This window comes from Lycium ferocissimum, chromosome 2 (genome assembly GCF_029784015.1).
Source record: "Lycium ferocissimum isolate CSIRO_LF1 chromosome 2, AGI_CSIRO_Lferr_CH_V1, whole genome shotgun sequence".
Classification (NCBI taxonomy): Eukaryota; Viridiplantae; Streptophyta; class Magnoliopsida; order Solanales; family Solanaceae; genus Lycium; species Lycium ferocissimum.
In genome coordinates this window covers 46,212,566-46,235,934 of record NC_081343.1, presented here as the reverse complement: position 1 = coordinate 46,235,934, position 23,369 = coordinate 46,212,566, and the positions used below count along the sequence as shown (strand labels likewise).

The 23,369-nt window shown below is 34.9% G+C and overlaps 1 protein-coding gene and 1 long non-coding RNA gene across 3 annotated transcripts; one reads left to right on the top strand and one right to left on the bottom strand.

Annotated features, from left to right (window-relative positions):
* Positions 1–13,906: 13,906 nt before the first annotated feature.
* On the top strand, positions 13,907–21,745 carry LOC132040428 (choline-phosphate cytidylyltransferase 1-like). 2 transcript variants are annotated; one of them, XM_059431070.1, is made up of 8 exons: positions 13,913–14,249; positions 15,093–15,206; positions 17,655–17,750; positions 18,021–18,063; positions 18,349–18,504; positions 18,705–18,785; positions 21,044–21,142; positions 21,343–21,745. In XM_059431070.1, exons 1-8 carry the CDS (start codon positions 14,053–14,055, stop codon positions 21,496–21,498), a joined length of 942 nt encoding a protein of 313 aa, XP_059287053.1. In that variant the 5' UTR covers positions 13,913–14,052; the 3' UTR covers positions 21,499–21,745. The 2 variants fall into 2 exon arrangements, with proteins under 2 accessions (XP_059287058.1, XP_059287053.1); XM_059431075.1 differs by lacking the exons at positions 21,044–21,142; positions 21,343–21,745 and adding an exon at positions 20,879–20,983 and having other exon boundaries at positions 13,907–14,249.
* LOC132040443 (uncharacterized) lies at positions 13,990–14,909 on the bottom strand. Its single transcript, XR_009410691.1, has 2 exons — positions 14,389–14,909; positions 13,990–14,303 (listed from the first exon to the last, which is right to left on the bottom strand). It is a non-coding gene; the product is annotated as an uncharacterized LOC132040443 (long non-coding RNA).
* Positions 21,746–23,369: the final 1,624 nt, after the last annotated feature.

The following is a 23,369-nucleotide window of genomic DNA, read 5'->3' as shown; positions in this document are numbered from 1 at the left end:
CGCATTTCTAACTTTTTGAATAGAATCGTCAAAATAGTCAAGACCATCTTTAACAATTAAATTTAAAATGTGACAATTACATCTCACATGAAAAATATTTTTTAGCGGAGGGTTTAATTCTCTCTTTAAAAGACCAATCGCCTTTGTATTATTAGAAGCATTATCTAAAGCAATACAAAGTGTTTTTCTATAAATGTTAAAAAATCTCATAATAGTAGACATTGAATCCGCTAAAAATTTTCCATCGTGACGACCTTTTCCTTCATCATATAAAAAAGCTATAATTCTTTTTTGCATAACCCAGTTGTCATCAACCCAATGACATGTAATAGCAAAAAAATCTAACTTGTTAAGACTAAGACCCAAATCCGGTAAGACAAACATTACAATTTAAAGAATTAAATACATGGCGCAAATAAAATTTATATTTTTTAAACAAATCTATAACATCGGCTCTACAAGTACTTCTAGGAATACCCTCAAATAACGGATTATAACAACGTTGAATGTAAGTAACAAACCCCATACCCGATGGAAAGGAAAATGGTAAACAATCATAAGCTACCATTTTAGCAATTTCTACACGCTCTTTTTTCTTGTCATACATAAAATTTCTACCGGTTCGTGGGTCTATCGTTATTTGAATCCCCCCCACATTTGAACCCGTTTGCTCTCCCCAAACATCCATATGTTTGGTTCTCATATGAGAATTTAGTGTACCCGTTTTACCATCCTTACCAGGTTCCTTGCTTAAAACTAAATACTTGTCCACATAGGGTACATGTAGGCCGATTGGTTTTCCCTATTCTTAGTCATAAATTTCCAAACTTTAGTCGTTGGCTTACGAGTTCTAGGCGGTTTGTCTTGTGTATGTGATTGTGCAGGACATGTATCTCCTATGGGATTTTCGGGGGTTGTGTTTCATCATCATCATCTAAGTCTTCATTAAAAGTGTCGGTAAAATATTGTTGCATTGCCTCATGACCTAAAAGTGAATTATTTCCTCCAACATCAATACCTAAATTAGGTGTTTTGTTTCTTCCACAAATGTTTCCTCATTAAGCCCACGCCTAACAATACCACTACTACTACCGGCACCACGTCTTAATCTCTTTGACATTATTAAATAGAATTAATTTAAATCACAATCAAATAAATCACAACAAATTAAATTGCTAGAATTAAATTGCGTAAATTAAATTGCGAAAAATAAATTGCTAGAATTAAATTGCGAAAAATAAAGATAGAGTTGGAACGAAGGTACCAAATTGCGGATTAATTTCCAACAAATTGAGGCTAGAATTGCAAATCCACCAAAGTTACTTCGGATTGTTGCAAAATCACCAACTCCACCAACAATATTATAATTGCAAAATTAATAATTGAAACTATAATAAGACGTTGTAATATTTATTTGAGAGAAATATAAAGTGACTAATTATTGCAAAGTAACTATAATTGAGAGATTGAGATTTGAGAGAAAGAGAAGAGTGAATTGGTGTGAATTAAAATGAAAATGAAGAAGGGTTTATATAGGGGTGAGGGATGGGTTAAAGTGTTAAAAAAAAAGTTTAGGGGGTTGGGGGGGCCAAAAATTAGTTAAATGACCGTTTGGCAACGACCATTTTTGCAAATGGACTGTTGCCAACGGTCCAATTACGACCAGGCGCCCAGCCCAACGGCTCTTTAATTTTTTTTTTTTTAATTTAACCTGTTTAACCGGTCCGGTTCCGATTTTACCGGTTTCAAAAAAATGGGAACCGGACCGGTAAAAGAATTAACGGTTAACCGGTTCTACCGGTTCCGGTTCCGGTTCCGATTTTTACCGGTCCGGTTTCGATTTTAACCGGTTCAACCGAACTGGTTGACGGGCTTACTTGTGAGTCACAAGTTTGTGAGAAGGACTTGCTTGTTGCATTATACTCCATGCTTAAAATGGATAATACTCTCCATTGTTTACTTTTACTTGTCCACTATATTAAACATACATTTTCATTTTTACTTGTCCCTTTTAACAGATCAAGAGAAAAACATGTTTTTCATGTTTTACTTTTAGCATTAATTACATGTTCCTCAAATCATTTTCCAAGACCTAAAACTAAACATCAATTAATATGGGTGTTGTGGTAATTTACTCATATTAATTATTATTTCTTAAGGGATGCGTAAAGTCCAAACTGGACAAATAAAAGTGAATGATAAGAGTCTTTACTTAGCTCCTATTGTGCCTTGCATGAACTCTTCCCACCAACTTCTTAAGTATATTATCCAAGGAGAGTCTTCATAGAGTCAAATTTTCTTCAGAGTGGAGTTCAATCTTGCGGCAACTAAGGTTGTGACCTTATGGGGGTACAATAAGCTGCTTTTGTGTTTGACTTAGTTGTAATTGGTTGGATTATTAAAGAATATTGTTGGTCAAGCATAAACTAATCAACTGAATGTCTAATGAAAGTTCTGATTCATTAGTTAAAGGAATTTGCTTGTGTGAAATCAATTAGTAGGTGAGCATCTCTGTTATGACTAGGCTATAAGGCTACAAAGTGGAAGCCCAACAGAGTTGAAGAACCCTCATTTTTTTGCGCGGATTGCCCTTCTTTTGGGGTGGTCTTTAAATTTTGCCCCTCATATTTGTGGTCTTTAAATTATGCCCCTCATATTGTTGGTCTTTAATTTTTGCCCTTCGCGTTGCAACCCTGAGCGTTCACGCAGAAATCATGAGGTTCTGGGTTCGAACCCCCGCTCAAGCATAAATTAAAAAAAAAAAATTGCAAGGCAAGGTTTGGGTCGCGTGTATGCGGTTTCGCATACACTTGTTAAGGAATTACAAAGTTATGTCGGACCTCGTATACTCATGCCTTATGGGCGGACTTGGCATAAGTATGCCGAGTCCGCATAACTTTGCAATTCCTTAACAAGTTTTTATGCCGGGGTCCAGATATATGGGCAAACTTTTAGATTAAGCCTTAACTAAAAGTTTTTTTCCTAGTTATGCCTTATGGGGTAGACTTTTAGTTAAGGCACAACTAAAAGTATGCCCCATAAGGCATAACTAAAAGTATGCCCATAAGGCGGAACTTTTCCTTAAGGCATAACTAAAAATTTGCCTTATAAGACAAAGTCTATGCCTTATAAATTAGTCCCGGGATTATAATCCCGGGATAAATTAGTCCCGGGATTATAATCTCGGGACTAATTTATCCCATATCTTATGATTATTTTATCCCATCTAAGAGATGGGATAAAATAATCCCAGGATAAGTGGGATAAGCTGGGATATCCCAGCTTATATCATGGGATGTATTTTATATTTTGTTTGGTACAAGGTATAAATTTATCCCAGGATAAATTTATACCTTCTACCAAACATGGTACAAAAAATTAGTCTTTGGGATATCCCAGCTTATACCTTGCACCAAACGACCCCTTAGTTATGCCTTAACTAAAAGTCTGCCCCATAAGGCATAGCTAGGAAAAGACTTTTAGTTAAGGCTTAACTAAAAGTTTGTCCATTAAAAATTTGCCCATAAGTATGTCGGACCTAGCATAAACTTGTGAATGAATTATCAAAGTTATGTCGGACCCGGCACACTTATGCCAAGTCTGCCCATAAGGCATAAGTATGTCGGGTCTGGCATAATTTTGGCAATTCCTTAACAAGTGTATGCCGGTGGGGGAATAGCGAAATTTAAATTCTGCCTTGCGAATTTTTTTAAAATTTTTGACTGAGTGGGGATTCGAACCTGGAACTCATGGATTTTAGCCGAAAGGCAAAATTTAAAGATTTCAAATATGAGGGGCAAAATTTAAAGACCACGCCAAAAGAAGGGCAATTCTGCGAATTGCCCAAGAACCCTGGACCATCATCTTTTGGAGTATTTTTCATGAATATCTCCAGAATATTCTTAAGACGCTTCTTCTTCTTTTTGTCCGTATGTCTGTGTTAAAAAATCAGTGAACCAGTAAACAGAAATAAAATGTAAAAACAGAATAAAAATGCAGAAACTTTAAATATACGAGACCATATAATTCACTGTGTGCCCTTAAAATATTTAATCCCCTCACTGTACCCGAGATAATAAATAACTTCCTTCCGGAATAAAATAGATATTTGGCTATTACAGTAATGTTGTTGTACAAACCTTAAGGCTATATTTACGGGGGCGGGGGGGAATATAAATGACTTGGTTTTTTTAAAGCTTAAATATTTTAGAATAAATTGAATTTAATAAATCGATTAATATTTAAGACGAGAAAATAAGTATTATTTCTTGATCTTGATTGTATTTTAGTTTCTTTAACACCAAGCCTGCACATGCACATTCTCAGGATTTATAATAGGATAAAATTTTATAGTAGTTATATTAAACATACTTTTTAATATGATTTAGTCATAAGGTGATAATACGTATTAATTAACTTTAATATAGCTATAAAAATAGTGAAGATAAGTGTCATGTATTTATTGATTTGGTGTAAACACTAAAATTTTTTTTGCTTACATCAGTCGGATGCAATGGGTTGACTCATTGCAATTGCTATGTGAGGGTCATAATTTTTTTTTTCTTTTGATACTCTTAAACTTCAATTTGTAGGTTATTTTTACATCTTCGATTTTGCTCCAACAATAGGACTTTTCTGAATGTAATCTTTCATCGAAAGCAAAAAATGGTACATCTCGAGAATTTTTGTAGATACTGTTGGGTGTGCGAACAAAGTACTATATCGGTAGCTGAAAAGAAATATGAGCTACTTATAAGGAGTTGGATACTCTTAATAATGTGAGGCCTTTTGGGGAAAACCGTGCGGGCTTGTCCCAAAGCGGATAATATCACATCACGTTAAGAGTATCTTTGGGTCGTTCAACCAACAACTAGTATCAAAGCCAATGGTTTGGTGAGACGAGTATAAAGATAGCGGAGTGTGGCGTGGGGCCCGGCTTGGTGCGCTGGGTTGTGGGCGGTTTACACCCGACTGTGGCTTTGAAGACGCATACACAGCCTTTGGGCTTCAATGACCGTAAATACTCTGACGATGTGGGTGGCACACATATATGTTAAATCTCTGACTCGTGAGTAATGGTAATGAGTCATGTGGAACTGAGTTCGAGGGAGAGATTGTTGGGTGTGCGAACAAAGTACCACATTGGTAGTTGAAAAGAAAAAATGAGCTACTTATAGGTTGAATGGATAATTAATGATGTGAAGTGAGAAGCCATTTGGGGAAAAACGCTGGCAAAGTTTGGCCCAAAGCGTTAAGAGTATCTTTGGAGTGGTCAAAGACAACATATACATTCCAGCATTGGTCAGATTGAAGGAAGGAGCAGTTATATTAATGAATTATTATTGCCATGTGTACACATTTCAATGTCCAATAAATTAGAGAAAGTGATTGCTATCGCTATCACAAAAATATTTATCTTTAGAATAATTGAATAACCTCTCTAATTTAATAATAGTAACATTAATTTTATTTGGAAAAGGCCAAAGTCAGTTAACAATATTGTATTTAGGAGTGAAATGAAAGCGCTCATACTTTAAATTGACTGTATTTAGTTGAGGATGATCTATTTAGCCATGCCTGTAAAATCGAAAGTAAATCAATTCATTTTTCTAAGATAAGTTAAATGTTTTGAGATTACATAAAGTTACAAGAAAATGGATGTCTGTGCAATTCAAAGTTCTTAATTCTTTTTTTTTTATATATGCATAATTAATTGGATATTAAATTTGGACCTCTCCAAGAGAATATCTTCCTACAAATTGGATATCCTCTTCTCATGGTTCAAGAAGGCTCTTATCTCAAGATGTCAATGCATGTTATAGCGATGGCATTTCCTCATTAAATTCTTTCACTTAATCCATGGGTTAGCTTCATTTTTTCCCTCTCTTTTTCGAAAATCTCAACCATGGTCTTAACATGGGAATTACCAACTCATAAAGCCATACAATGCAATTTTAATGAAGTTATTGCAATGGGCTAAGTTTCTGTCTCTTACGTATTACGTATGCAGAATTTAATACTCGCTCTGTTCATTTTTTACTTATTCACTATGGACTTTGTACACCTCTTAAGAAATGATAAATGAAGTGCATAATTTACTATGATGCCCATATTAATTGATGCATAGTTTTAATAGACTTAAAAAATGATTTGAAATGAATAATTAATACTATGGGTAAAACTAAAAAAAAAAAAATTTCTCTTGATATGCTAAAAGTGATAAGTAAAAATAAAAATCTATTTTTAAAATACTGAACAAGTAAAAATGAACGGATAGAGTATATGAATAACTTTGACTCTTAACTAGCTACCAAACGATGTTGTTCTTATTCCTTCTGCTTCATCCTATTAGGTACCGCTCCAAGAATCTTTTTTAATCTTGATTTCTTGTAGAATGATTTAATTATTAAAAAGCTAATTGGATGTTAGTGTCAAATGTCAACATACAAGTAAACGAAATAATGAAATTGTTCTTATTCCTTCTACTTCATCCTATTAGGTACCGCTCCAAGAATCTATATATAATATAAAGCTAGGTATAGACAAGTTGATGTGGCATTTCTCTATGGCCTAGAATTGCATTTATCTTTTTTGTGGTTTTTTTGCTTTTTTCTCCTAATTTTTCAGTTCAAGTACTTATTCTTAAAAATATAAAACTGTCTAAATAATTATTTAATTAATGAGGAGACGTTTTAAAGACTTTAGTCCCCTAGGTTTCTTCTTAGAAAATTGTAACGGTATACTTTTGATATGATGAAATAATTTTTAATAATAATCTCATTAGTTAATAAAATCAACTAATCTCTCATAGTTACAAATATTATTTTTGTTTTCTTTGTTATTTTGAACAATTAATATAACATTTATCTTTTGTTACAGATGTAACTGAAGAACCTAAAGTTCCAATAGACGTGATGTATGCAACAATCTTACAAATGCGATATGAATATTTGAAAAATGAACAAGTATAATGGAAAAACAAAATATAAAAAGGAGTTTTACCAAATATTCATACAAAGAATGATTGTGCGTATTAATTTATTTACTATTTTATTTTCATCCATCATTTTAACATATCTCTTTCGTCTCACAAGAAAAACAGTGCACTGGAATATATATTATAGTTTAAAGTTTCCAACTTACTGGTATCCATGAAAATAGATGTTGTATTGGAACTTTAGGTTCTTCAAGTGTTTCAGAAACAATTGGTTATAAGAAAGTACATATTTTAGCTTATTGTTTAAGAATGTATCATCTCTCATTGGATGTTAAATTTGTTGAATTTAATTTTCTTTTACCAGTTAGTATTAACTTTTATAATTAGAACAATTGATAATATTACTGTTGGAGAATAGAGAAAATATATTATTGATCAGAGAGTAAAGATTCATTCTTATGTTAGAATTTTTTTTACGACCGCGCGAAGCGAAGATAAATTCCCTAGTCTTTTATAATCTTGATTCGTTGTAGAATGCTAGTGATTTAATTATTAAAAAGCTAAATTGGATGTTAGTGTCAAATATCAACACACAAGTAAACGAAATAGTGAAATTGTTTAACCTGGAATTGGAATGTGTTGGAAGTAAAATCTCCTGATTGTAACTGCTTATTTCTTCATAACTTCAACTTTGTTTACTTAAGGGGAAAAGTTGCAATAAATTACTATATTCACAATACTGAATTTTATGTGGAAATTAAACATAAGTCTCGTAGCAACAGATCCTTTAGGTATAATGGAATGGTAAAGACATGTTTATTCTTAATCAGAGATGTTAGTTTCACACCTTAAACATAAAAAAAAAAACGACTATATAAAACCTTTACCGAATCTTTTATAATTATTATGAACACGGAACGTTTAAAGCAAGATGAAGATCTGCTTCCTTTCGGACCCACAATGCCAGCAGGTCCAGTATCTATACGTGTCAAATAAGGAAAAAAGTATTTAGGACCCAAAGGCCCCGAGCTTTTACCACTTATTCCCGTTTCATCTGTCCATTTGCTTTTAATTTCTTTTTGTAAGTTAGCGAAATATAAATCAGAAAATTAGAATCATGACGTCAAAAAAAATAAAAATAAAAATAGGAAAGCAGGATAAATATACAATGTAGAATAAAAGAAGACAAGAACCGAATGAAAAAATTTAAGGTCCCCACTCGACCCCCCAAATTAATGGGGATAAAAAACATATTCTTTGTTTTTTTTCATTCTTTGAAGTAACTAATTTTTCTTCAAGAAAATTCTTCAACCGAGTGGTTTTTCTTATTTGTGAAAGCATATCCATTTTATTTGATTTTTTTATACCCTATTGTAACTTGCACTAAATGTGGATTTTGAACAGTAAAAAGAGTTTAATACAAGAAGTCTAGCGATATTATAATTATTCTATGCTATTAATTATTTTGTTGATTCTCTTTTTAACTTGAGCAATCAACCTATTTGTATTGGGGAAATTATGCCGAACAGGTGGCAGCTTAGCAAGACGCCACGTGGAAGATAGGAGATGCGAGCTCGTGAGTTCCAGTTGGATGAAGAGTCCGGAACCAAAATGACTCAATAAAAAATCAAGTGAATCAAAATACCCCAACAAAAAAAAGTTACAAAACTACCTTTAGCGCAGTAAAATACTGCGCTAAAGCATTTCACGGAGACGGAGCCGTTAACTGCTTTAGAGCAGTATTTTACTGCGCTAAAGTTTTTTTTTTTTTTTTGTATAGCGCGGTAAAATATGGCGCTATAGCGAGCACTAAAAAAAGAAGTTGGTAAACTTTTTTTTTTGCAACACTTAGTGTGTTTTTTTATACTTTGACCAACGATTAGTCGTGTGTCAAGACTCCGAAACGTCAATATTTTATATAGAACTTGATATTTTTTTATGCGTACAATAATATAGGCTCAATATATCAAGGATACGTAGACGTTCGGATCGTCATTTTAGGAGTTGAAAAAGTGTCCGAAGTAAGTTTTGTTTGAAAAAACTTAGTGTTTTTTGGCCAACTTTTTTTTTTTTTTTTTGGTAACACTTAGTGTTTTTTCCATACTTTGATCAATGATTAGTCATGTGTCAAGACTCCGAAATGTCAATATTTTACATAGAACCTGATATTTTTTTTCTGCGTATAATAATATAGGCTCGATACATCAAGGATATGTAAACATTCGGATCGTCATTTTAGGGGTTGAAAAGGTGCCCGAAGTAAGTTTTGTTTGAAAACTTTAGGTTTAAGTGTTCTATATACATAGACGTCCATTTTTATTTGAAGACTTGTTGTCATTAGCTTAAATTTTTTTATTTTTAGGGTTTAGATTTAAGTGTGTTATTTTTTAATGCATAACTTTATTTCGAATATACGCAATTTTTTGCGCTTGTGTAACACCCCGTATCTTAGAACTAAGGTTAGACTCATATCATTAGAGTTTTAGCGGAAAAAAAAAAATTGAAGGTTTGAGCGTTTTGCGAAAATGGTTGATAGGCCTACTTGCAAGCGTTGATAACTCTTTGATTAGTTGGGAATTTGGGAGAGTACCCTCAATGAAAGTTGTAGTACGTAGAAATACCTTTCTAACGATATAAGGACCAAGCCAATCAGAGATCGTATCAAGGAGATATGATCATCTCAATATGGCTAATAGTAAGGCACTTGAAATCCTATAGAATCGGCTAAGTTTTCGATACGTCTGACTTCCAGCCAAATTTCGTGCAAATCCGTTGGGAATTTGAGGAACCTTCCTTGATGAAAGTTGTAGCCCTTTGAAATAGCTTTCCAACGGTATATTATGGGTCTTGAACAGAGTTATGTACGAGAAGTTATGCCCATTTTACCGAACACTGTGCAAAACCGACACCCGTCGCTTCTCGGGGCGCGTGAGGGCGCGTGAGAGAGCGCGCGATGGCCCCGCTTCGCGGAGAGATCGCACAACTCTGAGTTTTTAGCTTCAGAATGTTGCGCGATGCACCCGCATCGCGGAACCATCGCGAAACGGGTCAGTTTCGGGTCAAAAGGTCGGGTTTACGCGTTTTAAGTTATATTTAAGGTTTGGGGTTTCTTTCCCCAGCACCCCATTCACGAAAAATTAACCTAAGGTCAAGAAGAACAAGTCCCAAGCCTCAAGAACCCTACAAGGTAAGTTTTATCATGATTTTAGGTTGAATTCAAGTCCCTAATCTCTTTCTAACTTGAGTAAACCCATCTCAAAGGTTCAAGAATTCAAGATTTTGGAAATCTTCTTCAAAGCTCAAGTCTTTAATTCAAGTTTTGGAGCGACTAAGGTATGTAGAGTTACTATCTACGTGTGGGAACATCATTGTTTCTTCCCCACGCCTCATAATCCATAAATTATGATTCTCTACTAAAACTAGGGTTTCTATACCATGTTCATGATAACCCTAGGTCCATGTCCATGATTATACTACGTATGAATTGTTATAATCCCATCATTGAGTTCTTAATATTTCTTTATGATTATTGAGAATCCGTCCGTAATCCATGAAAACCCATATATCTCATTCCATGGGTTCATGCATGCTAGTTATGATATATTATGCTATTTTCAAGAAAATACTATACATGTTTTACAAGTTCATGCAAGCAAGTTATAATTTATGATATCCATGTACAAGTAAGTTATATTCATGAAAACCATGTACAAGCAAGTTATGATTCATGAAAACCATGTATAAGCAAGTTATGATTCATGAAAACCATGTACAAGCAAGTTATGTTTCATGATATACTATGGGCAGCAAGTGCCACTATTTTACATGTTCATGTTTTTGGGAGTTGCTTTAATTACCGAGGAAGGCTTCAGATAGCCTGAAACTACGTAGCCACCGTAGGATGAGGATCGCTCCACCCATGTCCCGGACGATCTCTCATAATGATCTTGGATCCTTTCATATTTTAGTAAATCTCATGTTCCCTGGCAAGATCGGGTGTTCGTCGGCGGGACGCAAGCACCAGACCATGGATCGGTTATAAGTTATTGCTCTCCCTACTTATGATATTTTTACCATGTTATATATATATATATATATGTATGTATCCATGCTTATGCTCATGCTCATGTTCATGTCCAGGTTTCAGTTTCAGTTCTTACCATGTTATTCCATGTCCCATGTTATTTCTTTCAGTTGCTTTACATACCAGTACATTCAATGTGCTGACGTCCCCTTTTATTTGTCCGGGGGCTGCGTTTCACGATGCGGTACGTATTTACGATGGATGCCGTATCTGCTCAGTAGGATTTGCTCGTATCAGCTCATTGGTGAGCCCCATCTCATTCGGGGTTTAGTCAGTTATCTTTATTTTACTAGTCATGCATTTAAAGGTATGCTGGGGAGCCTTGTCCCAGCAAGTACGTTTCCAGTCAAGATTCACGATTAGAGGTTTCATAGACTAGTCAGTTTAGTTATGTTAGACATGCAAGGTGTTTAGCCATCTTTGGCTCATTCATGTTATTTCCGCATTCATGTTTAAATAAGTATTTTGATTAAGTATTATGACTTATTGCATTTTATAAAGGCTCATCAGGCATTCACGTTGTATTCGCTCATGTTATGCCTCATGATGATTGACAAGCCATGTGGTTCGCTCGGTCACATGCAGTAAGGCACCGAGTGCCGTGTTTCGCCCAGGCCATGGTTCGGGGCGTGACAGCTTGGACGTCCGATTTATGTGATTTCTTTTTGCAACATATTCGAAATAAAGTTACGCATTAAAAAGTAACACACTTAAGAAACACTTAGTGTTTTTTTTCATAAAAAGATCGCAACATCTTATTTTAATAAATCTTTTTTTTGCAACACTTAGAGTTTTCTTTTCCATACTTTGACCAACGATTAGTCGTGTATCAAGACTTAGAACCTGATTTTTTTTCTGCGTACTATAATGCAGGCTCAATACATCAAGGATACATAAGCGTTCGGATCGTCGTTTTAGGGGTTGAAAAGGTACCCGAAGTAAGTTTTGTTTGGAAACTTTAGGTTTAAGTGTTTTATTTTTTAAGATTTTGATTTAAGCGTGTTATTTTTTAATCAAAACATAACTTTATTTTGAATATAAATCTAATTCAATTTGATAAAAAAGTATTTAAAAAATATAGGGAGAAAAGCTAGTTGTAAAGTGGTCAAATTTTAGATGGTCATAACTTTGCGTTCGGACGTCCGATTTACGCGATTTTTTTTTTTTTGATTTTGGGTATTTTTCTGAGATCTATGCGGGCAAACCGCTGCGCGGTGGTTTGGCAGAGCCGATTTTTAAAAAAACACCTTTTATCCCATTCAATTTTAATTTTTCCCCAAATTGGCGTGAAATTTTCAGTTTTATTTACTTATAATATGATGATACGCAATAGATTTCAACGTAAAAATTCAGGGGTAATGCAGCTGTGAATGTCAATTTCACTTCTGTGGTTTTAATTTTTGAAAATAAAGCTGACTAATTTTCTCGACATATAAAGTTGACTAAAATAACCTTACAATCAAACACTAAATTTTTTCAAACAAAACTTACTTCGGGCACCTTTTCAACCCCTAAAATGACGATCCGAATGTCTACGTATCCTTGATGTATTGAGACTACATTATTGTACCCAGAAAAAATATCAGGTTCTATATAAAATATTGACGTTTCGGAGTCTTGACACACGACTAATCGTTAGTCAAAGTATGAAAACACACACTAAGTGTGCAAAAAAAAAGTTTACCAAATTTTTTTTTTAGTGCTCGCTATAGCGCAATATTTTACCGCGCTATATAAAAAAAGAAAAATTCTTTAGCGCAATAAAATACTGCTCTAAAGCAGTTAACGGCTCTGTCTCCGTGAACTGCTTTAGCGCAGTATTTTACTGCGCTAAAGGTAGTTTTGTAACTTTTTTTTTTGTTGAGGTATTTTGGTTCACTTGGTTTTTTATTGAGTCATTTTGGTTCCGGACTCTTGGATGCAAAGGGAGGAATCAAGGTATAGGATAGGATCTGCTAACCGAAAACATAACGGTTCGGGGGCTCGTCACAGTTGGCTTCCATTTTCACCAACTAACGTCATATGTGCCCCGCAACATGAAGGAACGCTGCTTGTGGGCACGTCACATGAGCAGTACTTTAGGGTTGAAAATTCTGGTTTTAGCCTTGTTAAATATACCTTCTAGGGAAGGAACCAGATCATCTCATCTTTGAGACTTGTAACCCGAACAATTTTTTTCTTTCAAGTAGAACTTGTAAACAACATCCATTTAGTTCTTGAACTTTAATCACAATCTTGGCTTACATCTTTCATGATCAGTTAGCTTACATGCTCATTATTTATAGTGTTTGGAACCAAACTACTGTGTTCGAAAGAATTTGAGATCGGATACGATTCACTTGTCTTTAATTCTACTAAACAACAAATTCAACCGAGAATCCTAAAATCATTATTTAGCGGTAAACACTAGTACCCACAAATCATTAACCACAAAATATAGTAAGTTGTATAATTTTTTCTACAATTATTTTTTTGACTTATTTATCCGTCAAATTCCTTAACTAATTCAAATTCACACAAGGAATATAAAATTTGAATAATATAAAATAATTAAAATTAGGATATACTCCCTCCGTCCCAAAATAAGTTTTACCTTAGCAAAAATCATGCCCATTAATAAATTAACAAATACAATGTGGAGTTTACTAAACTACTCATATTTATCAGATGTTTTTTTGAGAATTGAAGAATATTAAAGAAGACTAATTCTTTAATGCTAAAGACATAATCGAAATTTTAAATTCCTAAAATAACACCTTTTTTGAGATTTTTTTTTTTTTTAAGATAACACTTAATTTAAGACGGAAGTGATTATAAATCCTTATAATAATATAGCAGTCGGCAGGGTACCCCGTATAGAGCGTGTGGCGCAGGTGTGGTAGCGTGAGCGTGGGCGTGGGGGTGAAGGAAACCCAAAAAAATATACAAACAAGAAGAGATCTCAAATATAAATAAGAAGAAGAGAGTATTTTCCAATTTAGACGTTACAATTTGCCTTTTGGGAAGCACAACACAGAGAGAGAGAGAAGGAATGGAGAATGGTGGGGAAGATCCACAATTAGAGATAGAAGAAGCACCACCACCACCACCACCACAGCCACAGCGAAGGTTAAAAGCGATCCCACCAAATCCACCGCCAACAGATCGACCGGCACGTGTATATGCAGATGGCATCTACGATCTCTTCCACTTCGGTCATGCTCGTGCCCTTGAACAAGCTAAAAAACTGTATGCCCTTAATTCACCCACCCCCAACTTATTTGCTTTTCATGTCCTAATCCTCTTTCATTTTAGAATTATTACTCTCTCTGTCCCCAATTTATGTCACACAGTTCGGATTTTGAGGTAAGGTCTGCGTACATCCTACCCTCCCCAGAGTGGGATCACACTAGATTTGTTGTTGGTGTTGAAAACTACGTGAAAAGTACTGTAAGTTACAATGATTGACAATTTAATATAGTTATGAAAAAAAGAAGAAGAAAAGCTCTGTTTGAATCTCGAAATCCAAAAGGTGCCATGTAAATTGGGACGGAGGGAATAATGGATTTTGTGGTTCCTGTTTTATTATAATCTCAAATGGGATGCTGGATTTCTGAGAGACCTGGAAAGAGAATGGTTTATTTTGTTCAGTTGTGATAGGGATCCCATTAGAGGGGGAAATAATAAAGCTGGTTGATTTCTTCTCATCTGTCTAAGCCTCGGTGGGAATATAAGGTGTTATCAAGGCGTGCACTAGTTAGACCGGAAAAGAAGAAAAAGAAATACTCCATCTGTCCCAATTTATGTGGCACAACTCGAATTTCGAGAGTCAAACCTTTTAATTTTGACCGTGAATTCGTACATGGATTTTTTTAGTTTTCTGAATTGAAATTTACATATTTGGAATCTGCTTAAAAAGTATTGTAAGTCACAATAATTGACAATTCAAAGTATGTAAAAGATGCTTTTTGATATTGCTTTTTATTTTTTCCTTGGAATATTATTAGTTGTATGATTGTAGAGCCATGATTAATTTGTGAAATTTAACATACGTTTTACTTAAGACTGAATTATTTATTGCCTAAAATGTAGATTGCCCAACACTCATCTTCTTGTTGGATGTTCCAATGACGAAACCACCCACAAATTCAAGGGAAAAACTGTTATGAATGAAAAGGAGCGCTATGAATCTCTGCGCCACTGCAGGTTCGTGCGATGGAGTTGTCAATTCTGCTTAAAGTTTTAACATTTTTTCAGTCAGATCTTAATGAAATGATCTTTTTTCTTTGGTAATACTGATACGATCAAGTATCTCTAATTGCTGGGATGAGATTCATTCAGTTGTCTGATGTTTTCAGAATACATTCACAAATATATGAACTTATATAGTGGATGTTTCTTATATCGTGTATATTGAGGGTAACTTTGATTTTTAAAATGATTGTTGTCTGTAGTTTATTTTTGAAGTCCGTTCTTTTGTTTACTTTTCTCTCTTGTTCCGTTCATTTTCCTTTCGATAGCCAATAAGATGAATGGTTGAGGTCACTTCTAGATGTTTTGTATAAATTTTTTGTCTGTTTACTTGTTTTTGTGAGAAATAAGAGACAAGGATGATAGTAATATAGCATATGTGAAGACCAATTTTATGCTGGACCTTTTCTGTAGATACAATTTATAATTTACATAGGCATATTTCACCCATGTGGGAGACTACCATTACATTGCACTGGGCATGGCATTTTAAACTTAGTTATCATCTTCAAATTGGTGCATACAAGTTATATGTACCAAGTTTGAGGATCAACGTGTAATTCCTGAATGTTGCAATTTGATCATTTGACTTCATAAACTTTTTGATAATGTTTCTTGAGAGTATCTTTTCTGTGACAAAATAGCAATAATTTTGATGTGCTTGGTCCTGTCATGAATTCTAGATGCTATGCAATATGATATATCATATACATTGTGATTATCACTAATATGGGCGACAAAATTACCACATGAAAATATGACCCACCCAAGTTTGGGTTGGGCATATTCTCATGTCGGGTCAATTTGGCTCAATCCAAGTCAACTCATCTAAAAGTTGTGCTAATTTTGACACTAAGTCAAAATCAACCAACAAGAAAATTTATCATAGTATCTAAAAAAGAAACTTTTTTGGTTTGATATGTTAGATACATCCATAATAAAGAAAAAATGTTCTATTTGGTAATTAAATAGTAAGCTCTACAGAACAATTATAAGATCGGCATTGTTATATTATAGTGAATGTTTGACATGTTTGACCGCTTAAGTCCAACATATCCATAAGATGAGCGCAATGAGAGAATATCGCTTGAGATGGTTTGGCCATGTCCTGCATCGAGCTGTAGGTATGAAACTATGTCGAGTGAAGGTGTTAAAAAGGTGGTAAAACAAAAAATCACATGGAAGGAAGCTGTGTTGAAAGACATACAATTACTTGAAATCACTGCAGAGTCATCTAAAGATGGGACACAATGGAAGAAAAACATTCATATAGGTGATATCTAATTTTTTTTTTTTTTTCTTTTTTTTGGGGGGGGGGGGGGGGTTACAGGATCATATCCAGGTTTATCACAGAGAGATTGAAAATGTTATTGGAGGCTAGTTGATGATCATCAGATGGCAGTGGCATTCATAGGACAGATCACGGATGCTACTTCTTTAACTAATGACTATTGTGTGACCTTGGAAGCACATTTGGATGGTCAAAATCCCTCTCAAAGTATCCTACTTTGTTTGGTTAGTGGTGAAAAGGGCATCTTAATACGTGAGAACTTACAAAGAAGAGGTTTCTAGGTTTCCTCAAGGTGGTTTCTTTGTGGACAGGAAGTAGAGAATAATGCTCTGTTGTTCTTACATTGCAAAATAACTACAAATTTGTGGCACACGTTTTTTTTTGGGTATGGTGGGGGTTAATTGGGTTATGCCTAGAACTACAAGATCATAACCAGGTTTATCACAGAGAGATTGAAAATGTTATTGGAGGCTAGTTGATGATCATCAGATGGCAGTGGCATTCATAGGACAGATCACGGATGCTACTTCTTTAACTAATGACTATTGTGTGACATTGAATAATGCTCTGTTGTTCTTACATTGCAAAATAACTACAAATTTGTGGCACACGTTTTTTTTTGGGTATGGTGGGGGTTAATTGGGTTATGCCTAGAACTACACTGGAGCTTATGATCAAAGGGAAATGAATTGGTAGAAGAAATGGTGAGAAAAACAGAAAGTTACTCAAATTATTAGAAAACAATAGCAGTTCCATTCAGAAGATCAAGATGAATTGTCTTTCTTTGTTGTATTTTGGTGTAAACAGGAATTTTGGATGATGTATGCGACCTGATAGATTTAATAGGTAGCTTGCAAGTAACCGTTACATCAGGTTTCTCTTCTTTTGCTCTTTTTGAGCTGTACATACAGTTATCAGCACTAACCAGTAACCAGGTGTTGATTTTATTATCAGTACAAGCCTGTTACCTTTTTTTGAAAAAAACAACGTAGCTTATGATGGATCAAATACTGTAGCTTCTAATGGTTAATGTCACACTTTATCTTCAATTTTTTTGTGGTGCTATATTATCCCCATTTTCAATTAGGTTAATTGTGTATGCATTGATGCAGATGGGTTGACGAAGTTATTCCAGATGCGCCTTGGGTTGTTACCCCGGAGTTCATTGAGAAACATCGGATTGACTATGTGGCACATGACGCTCTTCCGTAAGGCTAAATGGCCCATAAAATTTTTACTTCTGTTGATTTGCATGAGGTCCTTATTTACTTGGAGCTATATTTAGACAGGCTTTTGATATGACTTATTCATTATATCCATTATTTTACTTTTATGGATTGGCTTTACATAAATAATTTAACGTCCACCCCCCCTTCCCGTTTGATAATTTGCATTGTTTTATTTGGTTGTTTTGTGTTTTATTTTGGTTCATAGATATTTTTCTTTTGACTTTTCATCTTCGTGTCTCTACACATCAGTTATGCAGATGCAAGTGGAGCTGGACGTGATGTTTATGAGTATGTAAGTCCAAAATGAACTTCAGTTTTGTCATACAAGACTTCCTACCTTGTTCTTTTCATGTTTCTTTTAAACAATTTAGTTTGTGTCTGTGCAATGTTTTTGTGTGCATATACCAGGGTGGTTTCCAGCTTGTTCATCTTCTTTAACATGCTGTATGAAATTCATTCTTTATTTGCTCATTGTTGATCCTTTATTAATCAGTATAAGAAATCTAGTTTGATATGCACTCTTTTTGCATGCTGAAGCCTTATGTAATGTGAATATTGTGAAAACCTGTGTTATTAGGTTAAGTCCATTGGCAAGTTTTTGGAGACCAAGAGGACGGATGGAATATCTACTTCAGATTTGATAATGAGGATTGTAAAAGATTACAATGAATATGTGATGCGCAATTTGGACCGAGGTTATTCAAGAACGGATCTTGGTCTGAGCTACGTGAAGGTATACTTTTTAGTGTTTCAATTGGGTGATGTAATAATACCTTACCTTTCTCGGGGAAAGAAAGTGTTCCCTTTTTTAAAATGTAATGAAAGAAATAGAGTGTGTTAATTGGATGATGTAGACTTTCTGCTAGCATTAGCTTTACATTTCGTTTCATTATTTACTTTGCCAGGTATTAACTTCATTATTTCCTCTTTTAGGAAAAAAGGTTGAGAGTGAACAGGGGTTTGAAAAAGTTGCATGAGAGAGTAAAGAAACAACAAGAGAAAGTGGAAGAGAAGGTATACCCTTACCTTATTTGACTTACAAACTCTGATGATGCATGTCATTTCTTTATTTCGAATACAAGCTTGTCAGAATAGTCTCCAATCTTTATAGTAGATGTCGTTTGTGAATATAGTTTGGCAATTTTCTGGAAAAAGGCCGGGGAAAGTATATTAAGATCCCTGTACTCTATTGTTTCTTCAAATGGCACTTGTTTTTTTGAAGAAGGTAACATATTTTATAATATCAAAAGTGTTTCCTCGGCACACAGACTGGGCTAAGAGAAAGATAGTTACAGGAACCCCAAAAACATAAACTGATTCCTGAACTAGTTACAATGACCCAGTAATGTCAACTACAGAATCTACATGTTCTGCTAGGCCCTCTTTAGGTCTTTACACCAAAAAGAAACAAAAATGTACCATTCATTTTAGTGTTCTGTTGAGTTGGCTGCATCTTCAAAACACCTTGCATTCCTTTTCCTCCATATTGTGGACTAGATGCATTTAGGAATAATTCTCCGCCATCTCTTCTGCCTCTCAAAATTGCATGGATCATTCCAGCACGCTAACAACTCAGCAGTTTTCCTAGGCATTATCCATCTGACCCTTTCATACTCAGGTAAGAGCTGAGCTGCCACAGAGAACCGGTAACTTTGCAATGGATAAATAGCTGGCTATTTTGTTTCCTTTTCTCTTCCACATAGAAAACATTTAGAACACACAGAACACAGTGTGCAAGTGGAACTTTGAGCAAAGAAAGGGTAGCAGGGGAAACAATACGATGGTATATAAGGTAAGGTTGAATTGGAGGATACAATTAATAAATGTGGTGAATATTATGGAGTGTAGGTGGCTTGGTTTGGCAGATCCTATAATAGAAAATCAACATTATACATCAGTGTTAGGTGTTCTAATATTTTATTATCTCTCTGCAACCGTCCTTTTCTTGTAGGTTCTCGTATTATTAGATCCTTTATGTTTTAAGCTGACAGAACTTCATAAGATGAAGTTTCCCAAGGAGATGAAGCATTCTCTTTATGTCATGCATAGGAACTTGGATATAAATACAATAGCTATCCATATTTTCATATTAGCTATATTAGCCTGGATCAGTGCTTGTGCATTTAGTTGCTTCCCTTGTGAGTAGGGTGATATCTGCTGCCACTTTTAGATGCTTCAGTAGATATCTTTGCTGACAGATTTATTTGTTTTAGTAGGTGGATGGTTCTTTTTGTTTAATGCAGCACTCTTGTGTAAATTTAAGTTTGAGTTTGTTGGTTCCACATTGGTACGGTTTCATTTGTTGAGAGTCCTGGAGCTTTTTAATTAGTATAAGTAATTTAATCAACCTCACAACCTGTAATGAAGGACGGGCTTTTGCTGAATCTTTCGTTTTAGTAGGTGGATGGTTCCTTTTGTTTAATGCAACACTCTTGTTTAAATTCAAGTTTGATTTTGTTGGGTTCCACATTGGTATGGTTCCATTTGTTGAGAGTCATGGAGCTTTTTAATTAGCATAAGTAATTTACTCAACCTGTAATGAAGTGTTTACAAGCTTTTGCGGTTTGCTTCCCCATTATGATGCGGCTTGGTTATATATATATATATATATATGATTAAGCTTGCATCCGATTATGGTTAATGTTGTATTGCAATGTGCACTATCCATCCCAATATTTGTGACACTCTTTCCGTTTTAGTCAGTCCCAAAAAGAAAGACATCTTTCCATAGTTAGTAATAAGTTAACTTCAAACGTCCCGGTGTACCCTTAATGAAATGATTTATAGCCGCAAAAATTTCTATGACTTATTTTAGACCACAAGTTTCAAGTCTTTCCTTTTCTCTTAAACTTGTGTCCAGTCAAATACCTTCATATAAATTGGGACCAAGGGAGTATTAGTTTTTGATGCATAATAGTTTATCACCTCGTAGAACTTGGGTGGTGGAGACGATGGAAGTAGCAATTTTCTGAATAAACTATGATAGAAGATGCTACTTTTCATCTGATATGCTAACCTTCTGAATAAAGAAAGTTCTCTCAATTTTTTGTGGAAAACGTAAAAAGTTTTCTTCTCTGTGATTTTTTTTAACTAGATCTTTGTAACAGTGTTACCAAAATGGAGCAATATGTAGCAGTTCCAATAGCTCTCAGTGTGTTAATGAAATGAACATAAGACTGGTTGATTGTGATCATTGAGAACCATCACTCTTTCAGTCTTGAGCTATTTCTAGCCTTCTGGAACAAACATGTTAAAAAGACTACTTGTTGCAGATACAAACAGTAGCAAAGCATCGAAATATTTGGGTGGAAAATGCTGATAGAATGGTTGCTGGTTTCCTTGAGATGTTCGAAGAGGGTTGCCACAAAATGGTTAGATCTCTTTGCCGCTTTTCCCCTCGCTCCCTCCCTGCTCTTCTCCTGTTGTCTCGATCTCATATTCAATCCCCTACAGTTAGCACCTCTCACTCACAAATGCTTCCACACAGGCAATCCTCTGTGCTGAATGTTCCTGTGTGAGAGTGTTTTAATTAAATTTGCACTTTTGATCATATGTATTTGGATTTCAACAGGGGACTGTCATAAGAGACCGAATTCAAGAACAGATGAGGACCAAGAGTATAAAAGGGCTTCTATATGACAAAGAAGAGGATGACGATGAATATGACTACTATTTTGGCAGCACTGATGATGATGAAGAATACTATGATGGTGAAGATGAAGACTAGGGTTCTTCACTTTCTTATGTTGTGTGGTGAGTTTCACCATGTAAAATGTAGTTTATGGATCAAGTTGGATGAAGATGTATTATGTCTAACGGTTGGATGCGCGTGCGATATGCGTGTTTTCTTTTGGGTAGGATGTAGTGGCAATTAGCTGTGTTGTAAACCTTAATCAAGCATAGTCTTGTACCATAACGCTGTCAAGCAGAGTGATTTGTTTAATATGAGATGAATAATCATATGTTCTTGAAAATGCGATTTTATTTTCTCCTTTTGGTAATTGCATAGTTAGGACCACTGAGTCTATGAATTGTACGGTTCTAGCAGAACAATTTTAAGTGTGTTTATGGGGAGTACATGTATTAATGAATCGCGACGCACTTCATTTTTTATTGATGGGGATCAAATATCTTGTGGCAAAATGACTCGAAGCTCTTTGTATCAGGAAGTTGCATGATCAAGGATTGAGATTAAGCATTCAGCACCTCTAAATTGTCAATGCCTGTCAAAAATTTAGTCTTGGATGTCATTTGTATCTGAACCGCTCGTGCTTAACTTTGGTTGTATTGGAGTGGATAAGACTTGAACAATTCAAGCATAATGCATCTAGGTTTTTCCTTATTCTCTTCTTTTCAAGCTGATTGGTTTTGATACATTTTGTAATGGAAACAATGATAAAGAAAAGGCCGTGGGGGCGGGGGGGGGGGGGGGGGGGGGGGGAGGGGGGAGGGGTGGTGTTTGTTAGCATAAAAAATGGGTTAATTTCACATGAGGTCATTGAACTTATAATGTGAACTTATAATATTATTACAAGAAAGTCTTCAAGCTAATTTTATTTTGAAGCTAAATTCACTAGGCCAATTGCCCTTCTTTTGGGGTGGTCTTTAACTTTTGGCCCTCAAATTGGTGGTCTTTAATTTTTGGCCTTCGCCTAAAACTCATGGGTTCCGGGTTCGAATTCTCGCTCAGTCAAAAATTTTAAAAAAATTTGCAAGGCAGAGTTTGAATTTTGCTCTGCCCCTTCCGGCAGACCTTTAGTTATGCTTAACTAAAAGTCTCATTGGAGGGGGCAGACTTTTCCTTGAGGCATATTTTTTTTTTTTTTTTTTTTACTTTTCAAGGAAAATTTCTAGTTATGCCTTAAGAAAAAGTTTCGCCTTATGGGACATACTTTTAATTATGCCTTAACTAAAAGTGTACCCCATAAGACATAACTAAAAGTATTTCCCATAAGGCGGAACTTTTCCTTAAGACATAATTAAAAGTTTGCCTTACAAGGCAAAGTCTATGCCTTATGGGGCATACTCTTGGTTATGCGTTAACTAAAAGTCTGTCCCATATGGCATAACTAAACTATGCCTTAAGGAAAAGTTCTGCCTTATGGAGCAGACTTTTAGTTATACCGGATCCGGCATAACTTTAATTTTTCCTTAAGGCGTGTATGCCGGATCAGCCCTGCCTTGCGAAATTATTTTTTTATTTTATGTCTAAGCGGGGGTTCGAACCCAGAACCTCATGTATTCGCCCATTTTTCCAAGCAAAGGGCAAAACTAAAAGATCACAAATATGAGGGGCAAAATTTAAAGACCACAAATATAAGAGACAAAATTTAAAAACCACCCTAGGACAATCCGCGCAAAGTAATGATTCCGTTAGTGATAGGATTTCGGCCTTCTAACCGTAAAATCATGAACGCTTCGCTAATTTTCATAAAAGGTTATTTTTACCAAAATTGGCCGAAAAGTTCCTATTTGAATTTTAAAAGATTATTTTCCTTAGAACTAGTTTCGTTTGGTTACTATGATTTGATAGATCTTTCAAGCAATATAACAGACACAGCAGATTCATTTATCATGTTTAGCTACTAGACTAGCTGA

Excerpts from the sequence above, each read along its gene's own strand:
- LOC132040428 (XM_059431070.1), top strand. The coding sequence starts at position 14,053 with ATGGAGAATGGTGGGGAAGATCCACAATTAGAGATAGAAGAAGCACCA. Across the intron at positions 17,751-18,020 it reads GTGGCACATGACGCTCTTCC|TTATGCAGATGCAAGTGGAG; the intron begins GTAAGGCTAAAT and ends TCTACACATCAG. Across the intron at positions 18,505-18,704 it reads TTGGTCTGAGCTACGTGAAG|GAAAAAAGGTTGAGAGTGAA; the intron begins GTATACTTTTTA and ends TTCCTCTTTTAG.